Below are 19,149 nucleotides of genomic sequence, written 5' to 3'. Positions count from 1 at the left end.
CGCGGGGGCCGGCCGGGGCCCGGCGGTGGGAGGGGCGGCCCCGCCCTGCCCGCTCAGCGCTGAGGGAAGCGGCGGGGGCCGGGGCACCCCTCAGCCAGTGGTCGGGATGAGGTGCGGGAAGATGGCGGCCCCGCCGCCTCCGCCGACGGTCGGGTCGGCGGGAGCCCGGGACGGCGTCAGGCGGCGCTGCCGGCGGCTGCTCTACTGGGTGCCGGTGCTCTTCATCTCTGGCATCCTCTGCTGGTCCTACTACGCCTACGTCGGCCAGCTCTGCCTGCGTGAGTGCCGCCGGGGCCGGGGCCGGGGCCGGGGCCGGGGCCGGGGCCGGGGCCGGGGCCGGGGCCGGGGCCGGGGCCAGGCGGGAGGCCGGCGGAGCGACCTCCACGCCAGGAGGGAGCCGATCGGGCGGGGTTTTTCCCGCCGCGGGGCGCGTCGCGTGTGGCTGCCGGGCCCTGGGCGGGCGGCGTGAGGGAGGTCGGGCGTCGTGGCGCTTCCCTCTCACCGCCTGGCAGCGTATCTATATTTCTATATACGCACATAAAAAGAGGCTCTCCTGTGGGAAGAGGGGACAGAAAGCTCCCGAGCCTCCCCGTGCCACCCCTCGGCCCGGCGGCCGCAGCTCGGCGGTCACTTCGGCCTGGGCAGCCGGCCCGGCCGCACACCTTGGCTCTCCCTCAGCGTTGGGCGAGCAATTGGAGCAGAGATCGGGTGCGATCCGGGTGTTTCTGTGGGTATCGGAGCGGTCGAGCTGGGAGGATTTGTTCAATGACCAGCTCGCTGCGCTCCCTGGAATTCATTTCAGTTTCTGTTGCGGTGTATCTGGTAGAAAACAATTTAATCTTTGAATTTTAGAGGTTAATGGACGGCGTACTGACGTTTCTATAAAAATGGCAAGAAGGAATGCAGATTAGCTGCTGTCTCCCCTTTCCCCTCTGCTGCAGGTGGGGTTCATAGTCACCCTTGGTCCTTTAACACCTGTTTAAGGAACAGTGGTGAGGGGAGAACACCCAACGAGCTGAGTGCATTGATGTGCCTGTGTAACTTTGCCAGACTTCAGCTGTTCGTGTTCGTGGAGCCACTGGGGAGAGTCCAGCGGAGGGCTACGAGGATGATGAGGGGACTGGAGCATCTCTCCTACGAGGAGAGGCTGAGGGAGCTGGGCTTGTTCAGCCTGGAGAAGAGTTGGCTGAGAGGGGACCTTATCAATGCTTATAAATATCTGCAGGGTGGGGGTCAGGAGGATGGGGCCAGACTCTTTTCAGTGGTGCCCAGCGACAGGACAAGGGGCAATGGGCACAAACTGAGGCACAGGAAGTTCCAGCTGAACATGAGGAAGAACTTCTTCACTCTGAGCGTGACAGAGCACTGGAATAGGCTGCCCAGAGGGGTTGTGGATTCTCCTTCTCTGGAGATATTCAAACCCCACCTGGACAAGGTCCTGTGCAGCCTGCTCTGGGTGACCCTGCTTTGGCACAGCGTTTGGACTAGATGACCCACAGAGGTCCCTTCCAACCCTGACCATTCTGTGATTCTGTGTTGCAAATCTCAGCAGTCTGGTACCTGATTTGGGATTTCTTTTTTTTTTTTTTAATTTTTTTTAAGAACACTGTGATAAAATTTTTGCCATACAGATACTTGGCTGAGCAGTTGAGACACTAAGCAAAAAACAAATCCCATGCCTAGCACCTCTGTTTCGAGGGAGATATCCAGACTTGGCATGGCTCCTATATCAGAGGCGGGCTTTTTACATCTTTTTTTCACTAACAGCATTCAAACCTGTTAGTTTTAAATGCTGCTCTCCAACTAGAAACTGGGAGTTGCATTGCTGTGCCCTCACGAGAGGAGGACTGAGGCATCTGCCTCCACCACAAGGAAGCAAATTGTCTGGCGGGTTGTGGGAGGAGTTGGCAGAACGAACCCGGAAAGGGGTGCTGTATGCTGACACGAGGAGGGTGAGGACGTTTTGTGGGGACAGTGACCCTATAGTTACCATCTGTCCTAATGTGTGCAGCGCCGTGGTGCTTACACGGTACAGGGTGATCAATCAAGCACTGCTGTTTATCTGCTGTATTTTTTCTTCTGCGTAGTTCTGGATAACAGAGGAAGGTTTGGTTTTAGCTTACCTGAAAGCGGGTACCTCTTAAGGAAGTGGCATGCTTGAAACTTGCTTCAAACTATAAGCTGTGGTGCTGTAATTCCTTGAGAACAGCTCAAAGCAAAAGGCCTGCGATGGGAGCAGAGGAAGAGGGAATCCTGGGGCTCTGCCAGAACATCTTTTACTGCATTCCTTTCTATGGACAGAGGTGGTTTCTTTGTTGTTTTTTTTTTGTTTCCACCACCACGCTTCCCCATTCTGCCTGGCTCACCAGTTTTTGAGTTCAGCATAATAGTTGTCTGTGACTTCTGCTAATTCCATCTTTTATCTATATCTGGATGTTTTCCCTCGTTTTTGGCAGACTAAGATAAACTTATGTCTTGTCTTACTAATGAATATTTAGTGTAAACAACAGAAGGAATAGCTAACAGTGCTGGGAATGAAAGCCAATGGCAGGAATAGACTGTAAGCATTTCAGCACTTTGAAGCCAGCCTGTCTACTCCGTGCATCTGTTACTCCTGCAGCACTGACTGCTAAAGAGGAGGTATAGAGCTGCTTATTTTCCTGCATCTTGCTGTCATTGATGTGAACGCCAGCGTACAGGCAACAGGGTTAACCACTGCGCAGTAGGGCTTAGTAAGGGCTGTGCATAGTCCCAATGCAAGTGGTTTATTTGAGCTTTTAGTAATGGGAAAGTGTTTCAGATGTAGTATTTTGAATGTTTTTTGCAATTTCAACTGAATGTTGTAGGAGAGATGTGGAGTTTTTTTTTTAAGAAAGAAAAAGTCTAAGATGATCCCTTTCATCCCTCAAGCTGTGTAGTTACAGTATAGAGTAGCATTTTAGAAATAAAAAAAAAGGTGTTTTAGAAACAGAAAAAGGAATCCACAACTTAGAACTCTAGACATGGTAATACTCCAGTTAAATCTCTTTTGTTAGTGGATTCAATGAAGTACTGATGCTGCTGTAACGTTTAAGGAGAAGGAGAAGGTATTGAACACTAGCAAACAGTTATCTTCTTCCTGCTGGTTTTAGAATACTGGAATCAATTGTGTGAATGAATTGGTTTTAAAACACCTAAGTAAAAATTGCTTGTCTTTAATCCAATTCCATTCTCTTGATTTTGCTGGTGTTGTCATCTCACAACCCCTTTTTCCCCCAAATAACTTCCTTTGCATTTAAAATTAATGGGCCTTTAAGTATTCCTTTATTTAAAAAAAAAAATGAGTATGTTTATGAAAACCTGAGGGCTACAGATTTGCTCTTCTTCCTCTAGAAAAAATGAAGAAATACAGGCAGTGTACAATGAGTACATTGAACTTTGATAACTGAAGCTACTGAAATTTCAGCCTAGTATACATGGAACAACAGTAACATGAAGTGCAAATGGCATTCTTTCCCCCACCTCCTGCGTCCACGTGCCTGTACTCAGAAAATACAGATTGGATTCAGTAGACTGTATGCAAAGAAAACTATGTCTTCCTCCTTAGGTGTATCTCTAACTTGTGTTAGTAGCACTGTAAGGGACTTGGAGTAGTTACCCACTCCATGCTTTGGGTAAGGCACAACCAGTAGTTATTTGCAGTTTCTGACAGTTGTTTGTTAGAAATGTTCTTGACAAACTTGGAAGCTGAGATCCTTTTTGGTTTTTTGTTCTCTTTCATTTTGTTTTCCTGCCAGTTTGTGACTTGGAATTGCACATAAGAAGGAAAATGTGAAAATCTGACAGTGCTGTGACAGATGTTTTTAGTGAAAATATCAACTGTGCTGAAGATAGGCTTATCCAATAAATAGAAATTGGTCATATATGTTCAGTTTTGATCCATGTTTACCTGTCACTGATTTTAATTCTAAGGATAATGCGCTTTCACAGGGAATCCAGTCCAGAAATGCAGGTTGAATTTGTAATTTTCAAGAAGGAAGATAGATTTGCTGTGGAACAGAAACGAGCTATAAGCATTTGCTGACTACTTCAGTGGAGGGAAAGGGAGGAAATATTGCCACCTGGTGAGAGATTTGCCTGATGTGGAGAAGAGTAAGTGACTGCAGCACAGTTGGAGAGGGGGATGATGAGACGTTCACAGTACGGTCAGGAGACCTCACAGGCCACATCTGTGGTTTTGGGGTAGAATGTATGTCTGAGATCTGCCCACAGCTACCTTCAGTATGGAACAGAAAAACGTGGAATGACATCCAGCTGGTAAAAATGGTAATGATCATGAAAGATTTTTACTGGAGGATTAGATTGATTAGTGCTGAATTGAGGTTTTTTGACTCTTTGTAACATCAGTGGAATGGAATTACAGCAGGATAAAAAGCTGCTTAATTCATCGCAGTTTAGAGGCAGAATTCATGCGTGCGCTGTAGGCCTGGCACAGTGTAATCAGGGGATCAGAAGCGGCAGAAAATAGGGAGATAAAGCTGACAAAGGAGAAAAAAAAAAGAAAAAAAAAAAGGTGAGGCCCAAGATCAGCTGGATTCGGGCTCTTTGCTCAGTATGTTCTCCAGTGGATCAAAGGATTTATGGTACTTGCTGCTTGTGTCTTGTAATCATCTACAGCTTACATTTGGGTAGAGAAATACAAGTACATTGCAACATTGCAGTTGGCTGTTGTCAAATCCCAGTTAAATACCCTGTCTGTATATTGGCTTCCTAGGTAGCAAAGGGCTTTGGTCAAAGCGAATTTGTATTTTTGTACCATATTTTGCAAACACTGCATTTTTTGCTCTTCTGAGATCCCTGGTTACTTTCAGAAAAGTTTCAAAACTGACAGCTGAAGTAAAATTGACTGCTGAATTTTAGCCAGCAGCACTCCTGTGCATTTATTGAATTTAATTTTATTTCTTTCTCAGACGTTCAGAGGCAGCTGCCATTCTCCACTGCTGAAACTGAACTGAAGTCTGTGTTAAGCATGACTGGTTGTCTCTCTATGTAGTGCCTCATGCACTATGGTGGGTTTTGTGCCTTGAAATTTCAAACATGGCTTTGAGTTGAAAACAGAAGGTCTATGGTGAAGATATAATTATTAGATTAGATTGTGTTTTCAGTTAAAGATTTAACACCGCTCGATACGTAACAACTTGAACAGATGTTCTTGTCAGGGTGTGCGCTTTGTTTGCTGAGAGGGATCTGGTCATACAACTTCCCCAGAAGTAGTCTTCACTCTCTGGTTAGTCCTTGTGACTTGGAAAGTAGATGGGAAGTTTGTAAAGAAGAATTCTTGGTCATACTCAGTTAAAAAGCAGTGGGTTTGTGACCTTACCTGAAAAGGTACCAAAGGCAGCTTGCTGCTGGGTAGGTGAGCAGTGATGTAGTTTGGTGGGCACAGGGTTAAAATGAATCCACCGAAACATTCACGAATACTGCCGAATCCAAATGTATGGGTTATTGATGACTACTTATGCCAACCTTAAATCTCCCGGAAATATTTCAGTTACTTTTGTCCTGAAGCGAAGCACTGGTGGCAAAGTCTCCACCTTGTCACTCTGAATCCATGCAAATCACTGCTCTGTCTAGCAAAGAGGTATTTTTTATTGCAGGCACTGATGGTTTGTTTGTTTTTTTTTCTAAAGGACTATTGCAGACAAGGATAGAACACTTGTCACAACTGTAAAACGCCTTTATGTGTACAGCGAGCTGAGTTAAATTGCATCTATGGATCAGTGTTTTACAGCTTCAGATATGCTGTAAAGATAAAATACGTACTTAGTTTTGTGAATCAGATCCAAGATACTAAACTGTATAAAAGTTTCAGAGAAACAGCTATTTATAGATGTGGCTACGGAGTCTCTGAATCAGATGTGTCTTATTTTCCCATTCCAAAGTGTTAAATATTTAAAAAATGTACATAAAATATGGAAGCAAGATTTTGTACATCCACTTCCATCAAAGCTTAAAAAAGTTAATTGCTTTCTCCAGTCTCTTTTTTCTGTTTTGTTTTTTTTCTCTAACCATTGCATTTACTGTTCAGGAGCTTTGATTTTGAGTTGAAATGTCAAACAAAACTTCATGTTAGAAAACCAATGCAAGTTTTTTACATGAATTTTATCTTCCAAAACCTTTTGGGTTTTGTGGCAGCAGGGTGTCTTGCCATGTCTCTAGCTACATGGAGGCGGATGCCTACTTGATTTTTCCACGGGTGAGTGAGAATAAAAATTTCTAGAGAAAATGAGCTGTAGTTCAAGAAATGGTAAATCCGTTTCTATTACTGAATTAAGACCTGGCCCAGTGCAAGGCGCCTAGAAATGTGGCTTCTCTTCTTGGCAGACTGATGTGGTGATGGAGGCATACCAGGCAGTTTCAAGATGCTGTGGTGCCTCTTGCCTTGCCAAGGCAGCATTCCTAATGCTGCGTGACTTCCTCCCTGTGAGGAAGACTACCAATGAGTGAGAGGTGAGTTCCCCAAGCTTCTCGCATGTCCTTTCCATCCTGGACTTTTTCCTGTCTTTTGTAACATAGCTTTCTGTCCTCGGTCACTGTCTTTTTTTCCCGACCGCAGGCTGTTTAGCAGCGTTGGCTCAGGGCGGGCAGGGAATGATGATCCTGGCTCAGGAGATTGGCATCTACGTTGGCTGAAGTCCTGCATACATCCTAGTCTGATCCCTGATTCCGATGAGCACCGACTGCGAGCTGCGTAACGAAACAGAGAGGCTCTAATTACGTGATAGTCTGCTGGTGCTCAACTGTAAATGGCATCCTGACCCTTCAGCGGTGGAAGGCTGCTGCTTGGCGAAATTGGCCCCTGCAGCACCACCAGCGAACAGAGCTGTAACTTTTTAATGACTCCTTGAAGACAGGTCACGGTTTTATAATTATCTCCGTCTCTGAATATACGGGAGTATTATTCCATTCCTCTCTCAAAAGGCTTTACCCTGTTTTCTCCCAGCTTGTAGAAATTGCTTAATGGTTGGGATTTATTGTTGATGTTTATTTTAGTCATTGTAGAAATAAATGCTTATTACCCGTATTATTTATACGCTATTTAACTACCCATAAGTGAATTTGCAGCATTCAAGCTGATATTTATTAATGACAGGATGCACAGTCTGACCTACTTTTCTGTTCACTGCCAGCAGTGAATATAACCCTTTGGAAGAGAAATGAGAAAACTGCCAGAAAGACTGGTGTAAATGATTCCCGGAAGACTATGATCAAATGCTATTGAATAACATAGCAAAGCTGTATCACTGAATCTACTGAAAAATATACAATTTGGTTTAAATAAATAAGTCATGTGTGCTGTTCAGAAGGTGGGGAAATTAGCAAGCGTTTCCTTGATGAAATACAAAATTAGAGGGTTTTTTTCATGTTAGAAAATTATTTTCCATATGCTTAAATAGTGTGATTTTAGCATAATAAGAATCGTGTGGTTACCCTAAGAAGTTTTTGTATCATGGTCATTCTACAAATAGAGAAAGTTTAATTTTTAAGGGAGATTTAAGAGAGAGTTTGATTTGTAAGAGCTTCCCCCCCACCCTTTCTGCTTGTCAATTCTGCCACATTTGTGGAAAAAAAACCCCAAACCAAACTAAAAAAAGCCCTTTATTTCCTCCCTGGTCCGTCCCAGGAGGAAGCAGTTCATGACCTGCTGTGCCACCTGGACACCCACACGTCCACGGGGCCAGATGGGATCCACCTAAGAGTGCTGAGGGAGCTGCCAGAGGAGCTGGCCAAGCCACTCTCCATCATCTATCAGCAGTCCTGGCTAACAGGGGAGGTCCAAGACAACTGGAGGATCGCCAGTGTAACACCCATCTACAGGAAGGACTGGAAGGAGGATCCCAGGAACTACAGGCCTGTCAGCCTGACCTCAGTGCTGGGCAAGATTATGGAGTGATTCATCCTGGGTGCGCTCACCAGGCACGTGAAGGACAACCAGGGGATCAGGCCCAGCCAGCATGGGTTCATGAAAGGCAGGTCCTGCTTGACCAACCTGATCTCCTTCTATGACCAGGTGACCTCCCTAGTGGACGAGGGAAAGGCTGTGGAAGTCATCTACCTGGACTTTAGTAAGTCCAGTGACACTGTTCCCCACAGCATCCTCCTAGAGAAGCTGGCGGCTCATGGCTTAGACAGGTGTACTCTTTGCTGGGTAAAAAACTGGCTGAGTGGCCAAGCCCGGAGAGTGGTGGTGAATGGGGCTAAATCCAGTTGGCAGCTGGTCACGAGTGGTGTTTCCCAGGGCTCAGTTCTGGGTCTGGTCTTGTTTAGCATCTTTATCAATGGTCTGGATGAGGGGATTGAGTGCTCCTTCAGTAAGCTGGCAGATGATACCAGGTTGGGTGGGAGTGTCAATCTGGTCAAGGGTAGGAAGGCTCTGCAGAGGGATCTGGACAGGCTGGATCGATGGGCCAAGGCCAACTGTATGAGGTGCAACAAGGCCAAGTGCCAGGTCCTGCATTTGGGTCACACCAACCCCATGCAACGCTACAGGCTTGGAGAGGACTGGCTGGAAATCTGCCCAGCAGAAAAGGACCTTGGGGTGTTGGTTGGCAACCGGCTGAACATGAGCCAGCAGTGTGCCCAGGTGACCAAGAAGGCCAACAGCATCCTGGCTTGTATCAGGAATGGTGTGGCCAGCAGGAGCAGGGAGGGGATGGTGCCCCTGTACTCGGCACTGGTGAGGCCGCACCTGGAGTACTGTGTTCAGTGTTGGGCCCCTCACTACAAGAAGGACACTGAGGGGCCGGAACATGTCCAGAGAAGGGCAACGAGGCTGGTGAGGGGTCTGGAGAACAAGTCATATGAGGAGTGGCTGAGGGAACTGAGGCTGTTCAGTCTGGAGAAGAGGAGGCTGAGGGGAGACCTTATTGCTCTCTACAGCTGCCTGAAAGGAGGGCGTAGTGAGGTGGCTGTTGGTCTCTTCTTCCAAGTTACTAATGATAGGACGAGAGGAAATGGCCTCAAGTTGCGTCAGGGGAGGTTCAGATTGGATATTAGGAAAAATTCCTTTACTGCAAGAGTGGTCAGACATTGGACCAGGCTGCCCAGGGAGGTGGTGGAGTCCCCATCCCTGGAGGTATTTAAAAAAGTGTAGATGTGGCACTTTGGGACATGGTTTAGCAGGCATGGTGGTGTTGGGTTGACGGTTGGACTTGATGATCTTAGAGGTCTTTTCCAACCGTAATGATTCTATGACTGTGTGGTCCTGTTCTATTGCAGATGCCTGTCCATTACTTTCCCACGCATTATACCTCCTGCAGGGAGCCTTCATCAAAGGTGATCTGAAAAGGTGTAAGCAGAAGGAGTAGTACTTCACTTTGTGGAAAGCAGTAGGTTGTTGGAGATCTCACGTATTCTTCTGTGTCACCATCTGAGGGGTGTTTATTTAGCAGTGCAGCCAGGCTTCTCGTAAACACCAGTTGCAGTAAGCGTGGAGAGAAAAAAGATGGTAAGGTTGAAGATGCTAGCATCTCTCTTCAGCCTTGCCTCTTCTACCTTGGTCTCTTACAGTGGCTGCAACTCAGGAGTGCATGAAAGAACTCTGAGTTATACACAGGTGGTAAAAGAGATGAAAATGACAAGATGTATCAAAAAAACCCTGTTTCTCACTCTGCTGGGGTTATCTGGACATCTTGGGGCACTTGCGTTTTAGCCTTCATGGTCTGCAGCTCCTGACTGTCAGAAACATTTGGCTTCCATACTAGATGCAGAAGCTGAAGAGATGGTCCACTGAGCAGGTGCGGGCTCCAAAGAGTGAGGAGGGGGACAGAAATTTTGAAAAGCTGCAGCCTTGCAGCCAGGTAGAAATTACTAAATTTGGATTTATTAGTTATATTGGTCCTTAACTTTTCTACACGTCTGTAAGTAAAAAGTCTCAAATACAGTTAATACATTTTATCCAAGATAAGGGGGGGAAAAGATGACAACTGCTTTCATAGCAATGTTCTACGCCGTTCCCTTGTTAGGGGAGAAAAATAATACAAATCATTGTGAAAGGTTGGTTAAGTAGATTTTAGTTTGAAACCAGTGGTTCTACAAGGTACTCTTGGCTGTGGCTGTTTTAATTAGCAGAGAGTAGCTATTCCAAGATGACCAGCAAAATTTCTGCACACCTTGCTGACCATAGCAAGTGGAGAAGAGCACCGTGACATTGTGATCATTTGAGAGTTTCTAATTGCTCCGAGAGATCTGTTGTGGGGTGGTTATTTTTTGTTAAATAGCATGACTGAGAGTGGAATATAGGTGTAAGAAAAAGATTTATTCTCTTTCATAAATGCAGTTACTGATACATGATACCTGTGTACTCCGCTCCATGCCTGACATACTTTCACCTCCCTCACTCTCTTATTATCCCCAAATCCTGTAATCTGTGGGCAATTTCTTGAAAAAATGTGACTTTTGTCTACTTTTTACACCTTGGAGATCTGAGGTATCGCTGAGTGTTGCTGGCAAACCCGCTTCTGGAGTCTGACACCTCCGCCTCAAGGACAGAACATACATAAACAGTAAAACCTGTACAACCACAGTTAAAGAAATAACTGTTCTTCAAGGGTGGCTTTTCTTGGGCTGAACCTGGGCAGCTTCAGGTAGATGGAGATGCTAGTTCCCAGGAACTGAGCCTGGAAATGGGAGCCAAAAAACCTGAGAAGCAATTGGCATAGTCTGCCTGTTCTTGTGATGAATGTAGACAGCACGATAGCTTGATAGTGTGTGGCTTTAAGCTTGTATTGTTTGATGGTTATTCTTCCATCTTTGGTTGAAAAATAGAAGTTTTTCATTTACTTATAAATATACATATATTTATAATATATTAAAAAATATTAAGTTACATCATTTGCTATTTAAACATAATTTTTACTCTTTCCTTTTTTTCTCATTTTTCAGTGACAATGACAAATATTGGAGAAAAAGGTAAGATTTTTATTAGCTGTTTGTAAGTGGAATTCATATGTCGGGGTAGTAGAGTAGTTTACTAGTAGAATTGAGATACAGGTCTAACCTGCTTTAAAGAAGTGTAGTTTTTTTGTGTTCCTCAGCTCCTTTTATTACCCTGCTGTTCCTGAATAGAATTCCAAATAGACATGAGAAAAATTAGAACTTTTTACTTTACTTACTGGCTTTCTGAAGTGTCAACTGAAATAATCCTTACATTCTGTTTTTAGAAATTTTTATTGATAACAAGGAAAGCTCTTGTCAAACCAGGACCTCTAAAGCTGAGCAAGGTGTTTGTGCAGAGTGCAGCATACTTAAATGGGAGGTGATTTTTTTCTGCAGTTTCTTTTTAGCCAGTGTCTTTGGAGAAACAGAATCCTTCAAATACGTAACCTTTTTAGAAGATAATAAAACTGCCTGGTCAGCTGTCATTAGAGTTCCTACCCTGAGGCTATAGTATGTTTAGATTGCTTTTCTGGATGTTATTTTAATACTGCAGCACAACACGGAAGTGTGGAGTGTGGGGCTGGGGAGCTTTTGGAGGAAGGGGTTGGGGATTAGGAGACGCACTGTGTGCTTTCTATGTTTGTGTAATTCCAGCAGGTTTTATTAAGTCATTGGTGACTCACTCACTTAGAAGAAGTGTTTGCCAGTTAAGAAACAGTCACTTGAGGACCGTTTTTCAGTTCAGTGCGCTCTCCTGCCATAGGAGAGCATAAGCATATCTGCAAGCTTCAGCCCCTTGCAGACTCTGAAATAATTCCAGTTTCTTGCTGCTTCGTAGCTTGTGGTGGGGAGACGAGCATGCTGTTAGGCATTGCTCACAAAGCACATTAGAATTACCAGCAATACACATTGGGGAACATTAAATTTCCGTATTTTTAGCTGCTCAAAGCCTTGGTGAGGATAGGGCATTTGGGCAAGGGATACACCATTTGGATTGTTTTCAGAAAAAGCGTAAACCAGAAGGATTCCTGCCCCGGGAGCTGCGGACAGCTCTTCTTTTTCTGCCTCAAGGGAACTGAGGTTCTTATGTTGGACTCCCAGCGTCCGCAGGCCCCATGAAGCAGCAGGGTAGCCCAAGGGTCACCATCGCCCTGCAGGGAAGCTGGCGGGTGGGTGAGCTGGGAGAAGGGGTGGCTGGGACCTGGCCGGGTTGGAGAACGGAGGTGCAAGAGCGAATGGGAAGAGCTCCAGTCTTGTGCAGACTTGAAAGGGGAGAAGTGAGATGATGTCTTCAGGCTAAAATTTTGTCCTCCTCCAGTAGCCTCTTTTTTTTTAATATATGAAAAAAGAATTTTGTTATCAATTGCAGTTACTGTTATATCAATTGCAGTTACTGTTATTCTCACAACAATAAAGTGTAGATGCAGCGTATGTAAGCGCATAGTGTACGGAACCGATGTAACTTTCCCTGCCTTGCCCTCGCTTTATGCTATGAATAAGCTGTTGTTTAAAGAAATACTGATTTTGTTTGAGTAAATCAGGTTTTTTTTAAAGTTGATAGAAATGTTCTCATAAGAATGTGGACTGTTGCTGCCAGATGCTTGTGCAATAACAAGATGGTCGTTACTGTATTGTGCTTGATGTGGAGTCCAGTTCTATCACACTGATAAGATTTTTTTCTGTTTATAGACATGGCATATGGCTCTCTTCCCCTGTCATCCCAAAAGCTTTGTGCAGTGTTGCTTCGCAGATTTTTGTTAGCTTTTGTTTATTATTTTTTAACTGCCTAATGAATAAAAACAAATATTTACTGTGTTGCTGCTTTTTTGAGTAAACAAACTTCAACACTAGAAACATTTATTCAGTGTTACTTTTGAGGCAAAATTACAAAAAACAAGAACATGCTGGGCACTGTGTCTATTTATATGCACCATCATGCATGTGTTATGGAAAATTCCCTAGCACTGAATAGTATTACATATATAAAAAGACGGGCTAACCATACGAGGGCAATATTGGCAATATTTCAGATTGTGTAGTAAAAGTACACAAGTTTCCTTCTATGGTGTTTTTTGGATAATCTTCTGAATTTGTAGGAATTATATAAAGACTATTTGACCGTGTAGCTTCCATATAACCTTGAGCTCTCTATGATCTGAGCTCGTCTGTACAGCAGGGAAATAATATTTTTTACTGTCGCTGTCCTTTATTTGCTGCTGCTCTGCACGAAGAAGAAAAATCCAAGGAAATACTGTTTGTTTGGGGTTTTTTGTGCGTTAGAGCAAGTTAATCAGGGGATAGAAGTTTTCAGTTTACTGTAGTGAATTGCTTAGTGCAGTGAGAGCTTTTAAATAGAAACACCTTCCATGGCAGGCTCATTGGAAAAGTTAATGTTACCTTCTGTATTCTAGTAAAACAGCTCAGCATGGTAAATGTTGGCTGGCATCTACTAAAAAATCTAAGAATAAATCACCGGCTGTGAAGAATACAAGGTAGTGAATGAATATTTGAATGTAAAGAACCTGCAAGTTTTCAAAAACCACCCTGCTGTCCTCCCTCCTAAAAATCTGGCAAAACAGATTAGCTGGTTATGGTTACTGCTCGGGTATGATAGCCACACAAAGACTCCCCTCACTCTAGCTGTTCTTTAGGGAGCTATGCTTCCTCTTGGGGAATTGGGGTTTTTTGTTTGCTTTATTTTGCATGGCTAGCAGTCTGCCTACACGATTTATAAAGCTAAAAAACAGAGGCGCATCAGCTAAATAGGATTTAACAAATGCATAAAGGGAGAGTGCTTGCTAAGTAATTCTGAGGCTCTAACAGGCTATTGACCATTCCCCTCAAACTTTTGTAATACACGTGGCCCGTATCATGACTTTCCCCACACAGTCTGCATTTGTCTCATGTAAAGTTGCAGTGCAGTATTTTTGTTGCAAAGGTTTTGCAGGGCCTCTGTATTTACATCTGTTAGAGTAACAGTCTGTGATACGTACAGCATCCATTTGTAAGTACTATAATATCACTGGTCTGTTTGTATTAATTCTGTTCCTTTTTGATTTTAGTTGTGTGCCTGGTTGCTTACCACATATTTTTCATGCTGTTCGTCTGGTCATATTGGAAAACAATCTTTACGCTACCAATGAATCCTTCAAAAGAAGTAAGATAAACTTAACTTTTGTTTCTGAAATAGCCTGGTCAAATGCCTGATTTTGTAGTGTTTGGATAACGTAGACTCTGATCTCATGTAGTTTTACACTGTGTAAAAAAAAAAAAAAAAAAAAAAAAAAAAAAAAAACAAAAAAAAAAACCAACAACAAACAAAAAAAACGCAGATGGTAGTTACAGCTTCTTAAGAGGAGTGACTCAGATTGCAAACAGCGTAGTGACCAAGGCGAAAAACATTACACCTTCTCTAAGTTTTAAATGTTTTTTAATATATTTTTAGAATTAGACAATTTTTGTGATATTAAGAAGAAAAAAGTTTCTCCACTTGAAAAGCAGGAGTTATTTGAACTAGCAGCTTAAATCTTTGCGTGGGAATATAATAGTTTTATGTGGGGAAAAAAAATTATTTCCCTGTGTTTAAGACTTATATTGCCTGTCAGCATCTGTCTGTTGTCCTCTGAATTAAAGCTTCTTCCCCATCTGTTTTGGTATGAAGGAACTTGGGGGTTGTGGCATGAGCGCATGAGCTGAGTGTGGGAAGCCACGGCTGGCCAAGCAGCAAGGGAGCTGCTACAGAACAGCTGCATGGAAGAGAGGTCAGAGTAAATACGTGCCCCAGGTCTAAGTCCAGCTAGTACAGAAGCGATAAAGAAGGAGGATCTGGTGGTTTTGGAGAATATTAAGATACAAACCCATGTTCAACATGATGTAGCCTCAAGATAATTGCTTTTAGCATTTAGTTTTTTATTATTTTAATTTCACATTCTTTCTAACATTAGAAAAAAAACCCAAAAAACAAACCCACACAAACCAAAAAACCCAGCAAACTGTCAGTAGCCTTGATGAACATCCTCCCCATGCAGCCTGGTACAACCAGTGCAATTTTTTGGCCTCTTCCATCCTGTCTTTGTACAGAAACACTGCAGTCCTCAGTAGGTGCTGTGTCACACAGCCTCTGAGGTCAAGAGGAATCGTGCTACGGCTGCTCTGGAGTTTGAAACACCCACAAAGCCAGTGCTTATTTCAGCATGGATTCATATCTCTAGCTCCCATAGCTACCGTGCCAGCACTAAATATCTTCTGGTTTCTACTGTCTGTTGTGCGGAGGTTCTTTTCTGAATAGTTTTCTTTCACTAGTAAGATGTGTAATTGTGGAAACAAGTAGATAATTCAAAGCAATTGGCATCTTCCTTGAATTTCGCACTGCAGTCTTTACTACAGCTTGAGGCGGAGAGGAGCGAAATAAATTAAGAATGTAGTTCATTTGGTAATTACATAGCAAAATATATGCATGTATATGATGACTATAGCAATAATTGGAAGGGTTTTCAAATCACTGGGCTGATGCCGATAGAAGACTTCCAAAACATTTTGACAAATCCTTAGCAATTATAGTGGGATTCCAAAGCCATCATACAATGCTGCTGGAGAACTTCAAAGGGGACATAAAAAGTATTGAAGTTGAGTAATAGAAAGCAATGTGTGCTGTTTCTGTGTTCTTTGAATTTACATAATGTTGCTGGCAGTAAGCGACACCTTTGTTGTTCTGTGTCTTTTTCCTAATCTACCAGAGCATTATTTTTGAAATTTAATTAGGATATTTTGTAATGTTAAGTTACTGCTTGGCTTCCAGTTTCTAGGATGAAGCCTGTAAGTGGATGTATTTTCAAGTTAACTGAACTGACTTATCAATTATAGCAAATACTTGTTTGAAGACTGAAAAACAGATACAGCTTTTGCATTTTGTTTTCATGAATACTGCAACTAGTGCAAACCATACAGCCTGTATGTGTCTTTTTAAGCTTATTTCAGCTTTTTACAGATATGAAAAGCACTGAAGTTCCATCTGCAGTTTCTTTTTTAAGAGACTTTGCGGAACATCACTTTAGTGTGTGCCATTGTGCATCTGTGTGTACCAGCTATATACAGGCATTGCGTGAAGGTGGGAGGGAAGATGGTTTCCCAGGCAGGAAGGTTTTGTAAGCTTAGGGCTATTTTGAGAACCAATACAAAATGATGGAGCAATAGCTCTGTGTACATCAGACAGGAAGCATTAAAAAAAAAAAGTATTCTGAACCAAGTTTATGCAGTGACAAATCCTATGTATCCAAATATAAATCAATTCAGGTGTTGGCAAGAGTGTATTCTTGCTAGGGGAAAAAGGACAAGTGACCTGAGAAACTCATGGTAAACAGTGAACCTCCAGCTTCTGCTGGAAGGTGGTGAGCTTTGTCAGGAAGGTGGAGTGGTGCCTCCTCTGTGGAGGTGAGAGTAGGCTCCTAGCTGTGTATTTCTGTCTGCATGCTTACTTTTACATGCATCACTTTCATTTAGGAAAAAAAAATCATGTTATTGTAAAGACCAGCCTTTCTGTAGACATAAATGCTGTGCACAGGGCTTCTGTTCCTAGTGCAGGTCAGAGACGGCCACTCTTCCTCTCAGAGGTGATTTTGTATCCTATTTCTCCAATAGAGATACCAAAGACTTTGACATCTGCCCGTTTCTAGAAGCTACAGCAACAAAGCTGACCATGTTGCTGTGTTGCAGAGTACTTTATAAGAAATTTGGACTACTTCATGTATACCATGCATCTCTTTCAGTAATTTTTACCCTCTCAGCTCTTACTAGAGCAGTGTTTGTTATTGCTGTCTTGGGCAGTGACAGAAGTTGTCCCTTTGGGCAGGAAGACATTAAGACGTGCATATTCTGTTGTACAGGACACCCATCTCTCCCTTCTCTCAGCCAGTCTCTGAAGTAAAAACACATCCTAACGCCTGCGTGAAGAGCACAGCAACTCTCCAGTGGCAAAGAATGAAAGGCAAAATGCCAGGCACCAGGAGAGAAATAAAACTATCTTTTCTGCTGTTACTAGTACCGTGTTTTCTTTCAGCTAAAGGCTGACATCTCTAGCTTATATTCGCTGATATTTAGTATTACAGAAGTAAATTAACTGGCCTTTCAAGGGAATAGTCAGCTCTTGATCCTCCTTGAAGAGTGTCACTTTCTACTTCTGGAAGCATTCAGTATCATTTTAGAAAATCAGAAATAATTTTAATTTTGTCTTCAGTTGCCATAAACTGAATTAGTGGTCTTAGGAACACTGGGTTATTTGCTGTAATAATACCTTGTACGTGCTGCTAATCCGTCTTTATATAATGAGTGTTTATTTCTCTTTACATCTCTACAAAAACTTATTTAACTTGAAATTTGCTAACACATCTTTGATTTTAAAAATTATTCCAGTTTCATCTATCGTATTCAGACAAGGAATCCCTAGAGAGGGAGCCTAGAGGTGAATCGCAGCAAGAAGTCTTAAGACGGGCAGCCAAGGATCTTCCTATCTATACACGGACAATGTCTGGAGGTAAATAGGTATTCAGGAGGGCGCGGAAGGCAGGAGTCGTGATACACTACCTAAACTAATGAGAAAAAAAAAAATTCAAGGGTTTGGATTGTAGGGAAGAACTGCTTTTCATACTTCACAGAATAACAAAGTTACCCAAGAACTTAACTTTAATGTAGCTTTATGCAGCTACATTTATTCAGGGGAAAGATTGTTGGAAAGTAAATTGCTGTGTGGATTGCATAAAGTGGATTGACAATGCCTTGCGAAATGTTTGCAAGCTGACATCAACAACAAGCTTGTAATAGCAACACACTGCAGAAGAGGCTGTCACAGTGTTTAACTGCATAGATTTCTTCTTTCATAGGTTAAAAAACAAACCTGAATTAATCACTATCTGCATGTTGTGCGTAGCTAGATAGATCACAGTAAGAAACTTACTGTTTTACCTGCGGGTTGTTCAGCTGCAAGAACAAAAGTTCTTCCAAACTGAGAGTTAATCTTAACCTGACGATACTGTAAGTTTGTGAATGGTGGCTAGGTAAGCAAACCCAAGAGATAATCTCACGTAGTACATAAAAGCTGTTAGAATAATAGCTTAAAATGTCTCTTTTGTTGAACAGTCCTTAAAGGTTTTCCAGTCTAGAGGGGATTTTGTGTGTTTTGTTGGTTCGTTGGTTGTTTGGCAGAGCTGAGGGGTTTGGAAGAAAAAAACCTGATTAGCATGATTAGCAGAGATTGCAAAAACAGCTTTTCGGGCTCGCTCTGGGAGATTCAGCATTGCAAGTACTTAAAGAATGCTTCGGTGCTTGCAGCTGCTTCTGCTTTCCTGGGGGTTCTTCTGGGCTGAGCTGCTGGTGTTTACTGTTGCACAGACTTCAGGAATCAAAATGTGTAACTGTACATTGAGATCTAATCTTGGAACTTTTTTCTTTAGCAATCAGATACTGTGACAGATGCCATCTTGTAAAACCAGATCGTTGCCATCACTGTTCTGTATGCGACAAGTAAGACAATATTTTAAATAAGTGGTTTTCTGGAAAAAAAAAAAAAATTTCTTGACACAGAAGCTTTTATTTTTTATGCATAGATTTTTCAGGTTTAATGTTTTAGAGGAGAAGCTTTCTTTATTCTTTAGATTTTCTTCAGGTTTAGCTTTTATTTATTTATAAGGAAGTCTGTAACTTAGTCTAATTCATTTGATGGCTTTCTTGATGCTAACATGGATTACATGGTCTTACACATTCTTTACGTAGTGGTTAAAAATTATAACTATTAATAAAGAACTTTCCTTCAGAATGTAACCAAAATAGCTGATAAACAAAAATTTGCTTCTTTTGTTAGAATCTGAATAAAGATCACTACCCATCTCAATCTAATCATGATGTCACTTGCATCTTATCCGAGGTAATAAACTTAATAACCTATTTTTCATTGGATAACTTGCAGGTTATTTTTATTTAAAGAAAGAATCAAACAAGCATCCCCCATTTCTAACTGAAGCTGTAAAATAAAGTTTTTGTTTGTCTAACACAAAATGAAGTTCACCTCCATATTCCCCAGAAGTCTAATTGCTTTCTAATTTGATCTTTCTTTTGGCTATTCTCCTTTCTGACCTTTTTCTGGTTAGCTTGGATGCCTGTGTGTTTCTCCACTCTTGCCCCCAGTGATTTAAATTTCTAACTTTAAGAGAACGGGCTTCCTCAAAGGTTGATTTATTCTTA

The 19,149-nt window shown here is 42.6% G+C and overlaps 1 protein-coding gene across 1 annotated transcript in view; it reads left to right on the top strand.

Moving 5' to 3' along the window:
- The window catches only part of ZDHHC2 (zDHHC palmitoyltransferase 2), a 38,612-nt gene continuing 19,463 nt past the window's right edge, over window positions 1-19,149 (top strand). Inside the window, exons 1-5 of the mRNA XM_075421920.1 lie at window positions 1-278; window positions 10,924-10,950; window positions 13,980-14,074; window positions 17,326-17,446; window positions 18,363-18,432. Coding sequence (XP_075278035.1) covers window positions 107-278; window positions 10,924-10,950; window positions 13,980-14,074; window positions 17,326-17,446; window positions 18,363-18,432 — 485 coding nt within the window. The 5' untranslated portion in view covers window positions 1-106. The remainder of the gene's footprint in view (window positions 279-10,923; window positions 10,951-13,979; window positions 14,075-17,325; window positions 17,447-18,362; window positions 18,433-19,149) is intronic.

This window comes from Opisthocomus hoazin, chromosome 5, assembly GCF_030867145.1.
Source record: "Opisthocomus hoazin isolate bOpiHoa1 chromosome 5, bOpiHoa1.hap1, whole genome shotgun sequence".
Taxonomy (NCBI): domain Eukaryota; kingdom Metazoa; phylum Chordata; class Aves; order Opisthocomiformes; family Opisthocomidae; genus Opisthocomus; species Opisthocomus hoazin.
Note: the sequence above shows the minus strand (reverse complement) of the source record. Positions and strands in the feature narration are given on the sequence as shown.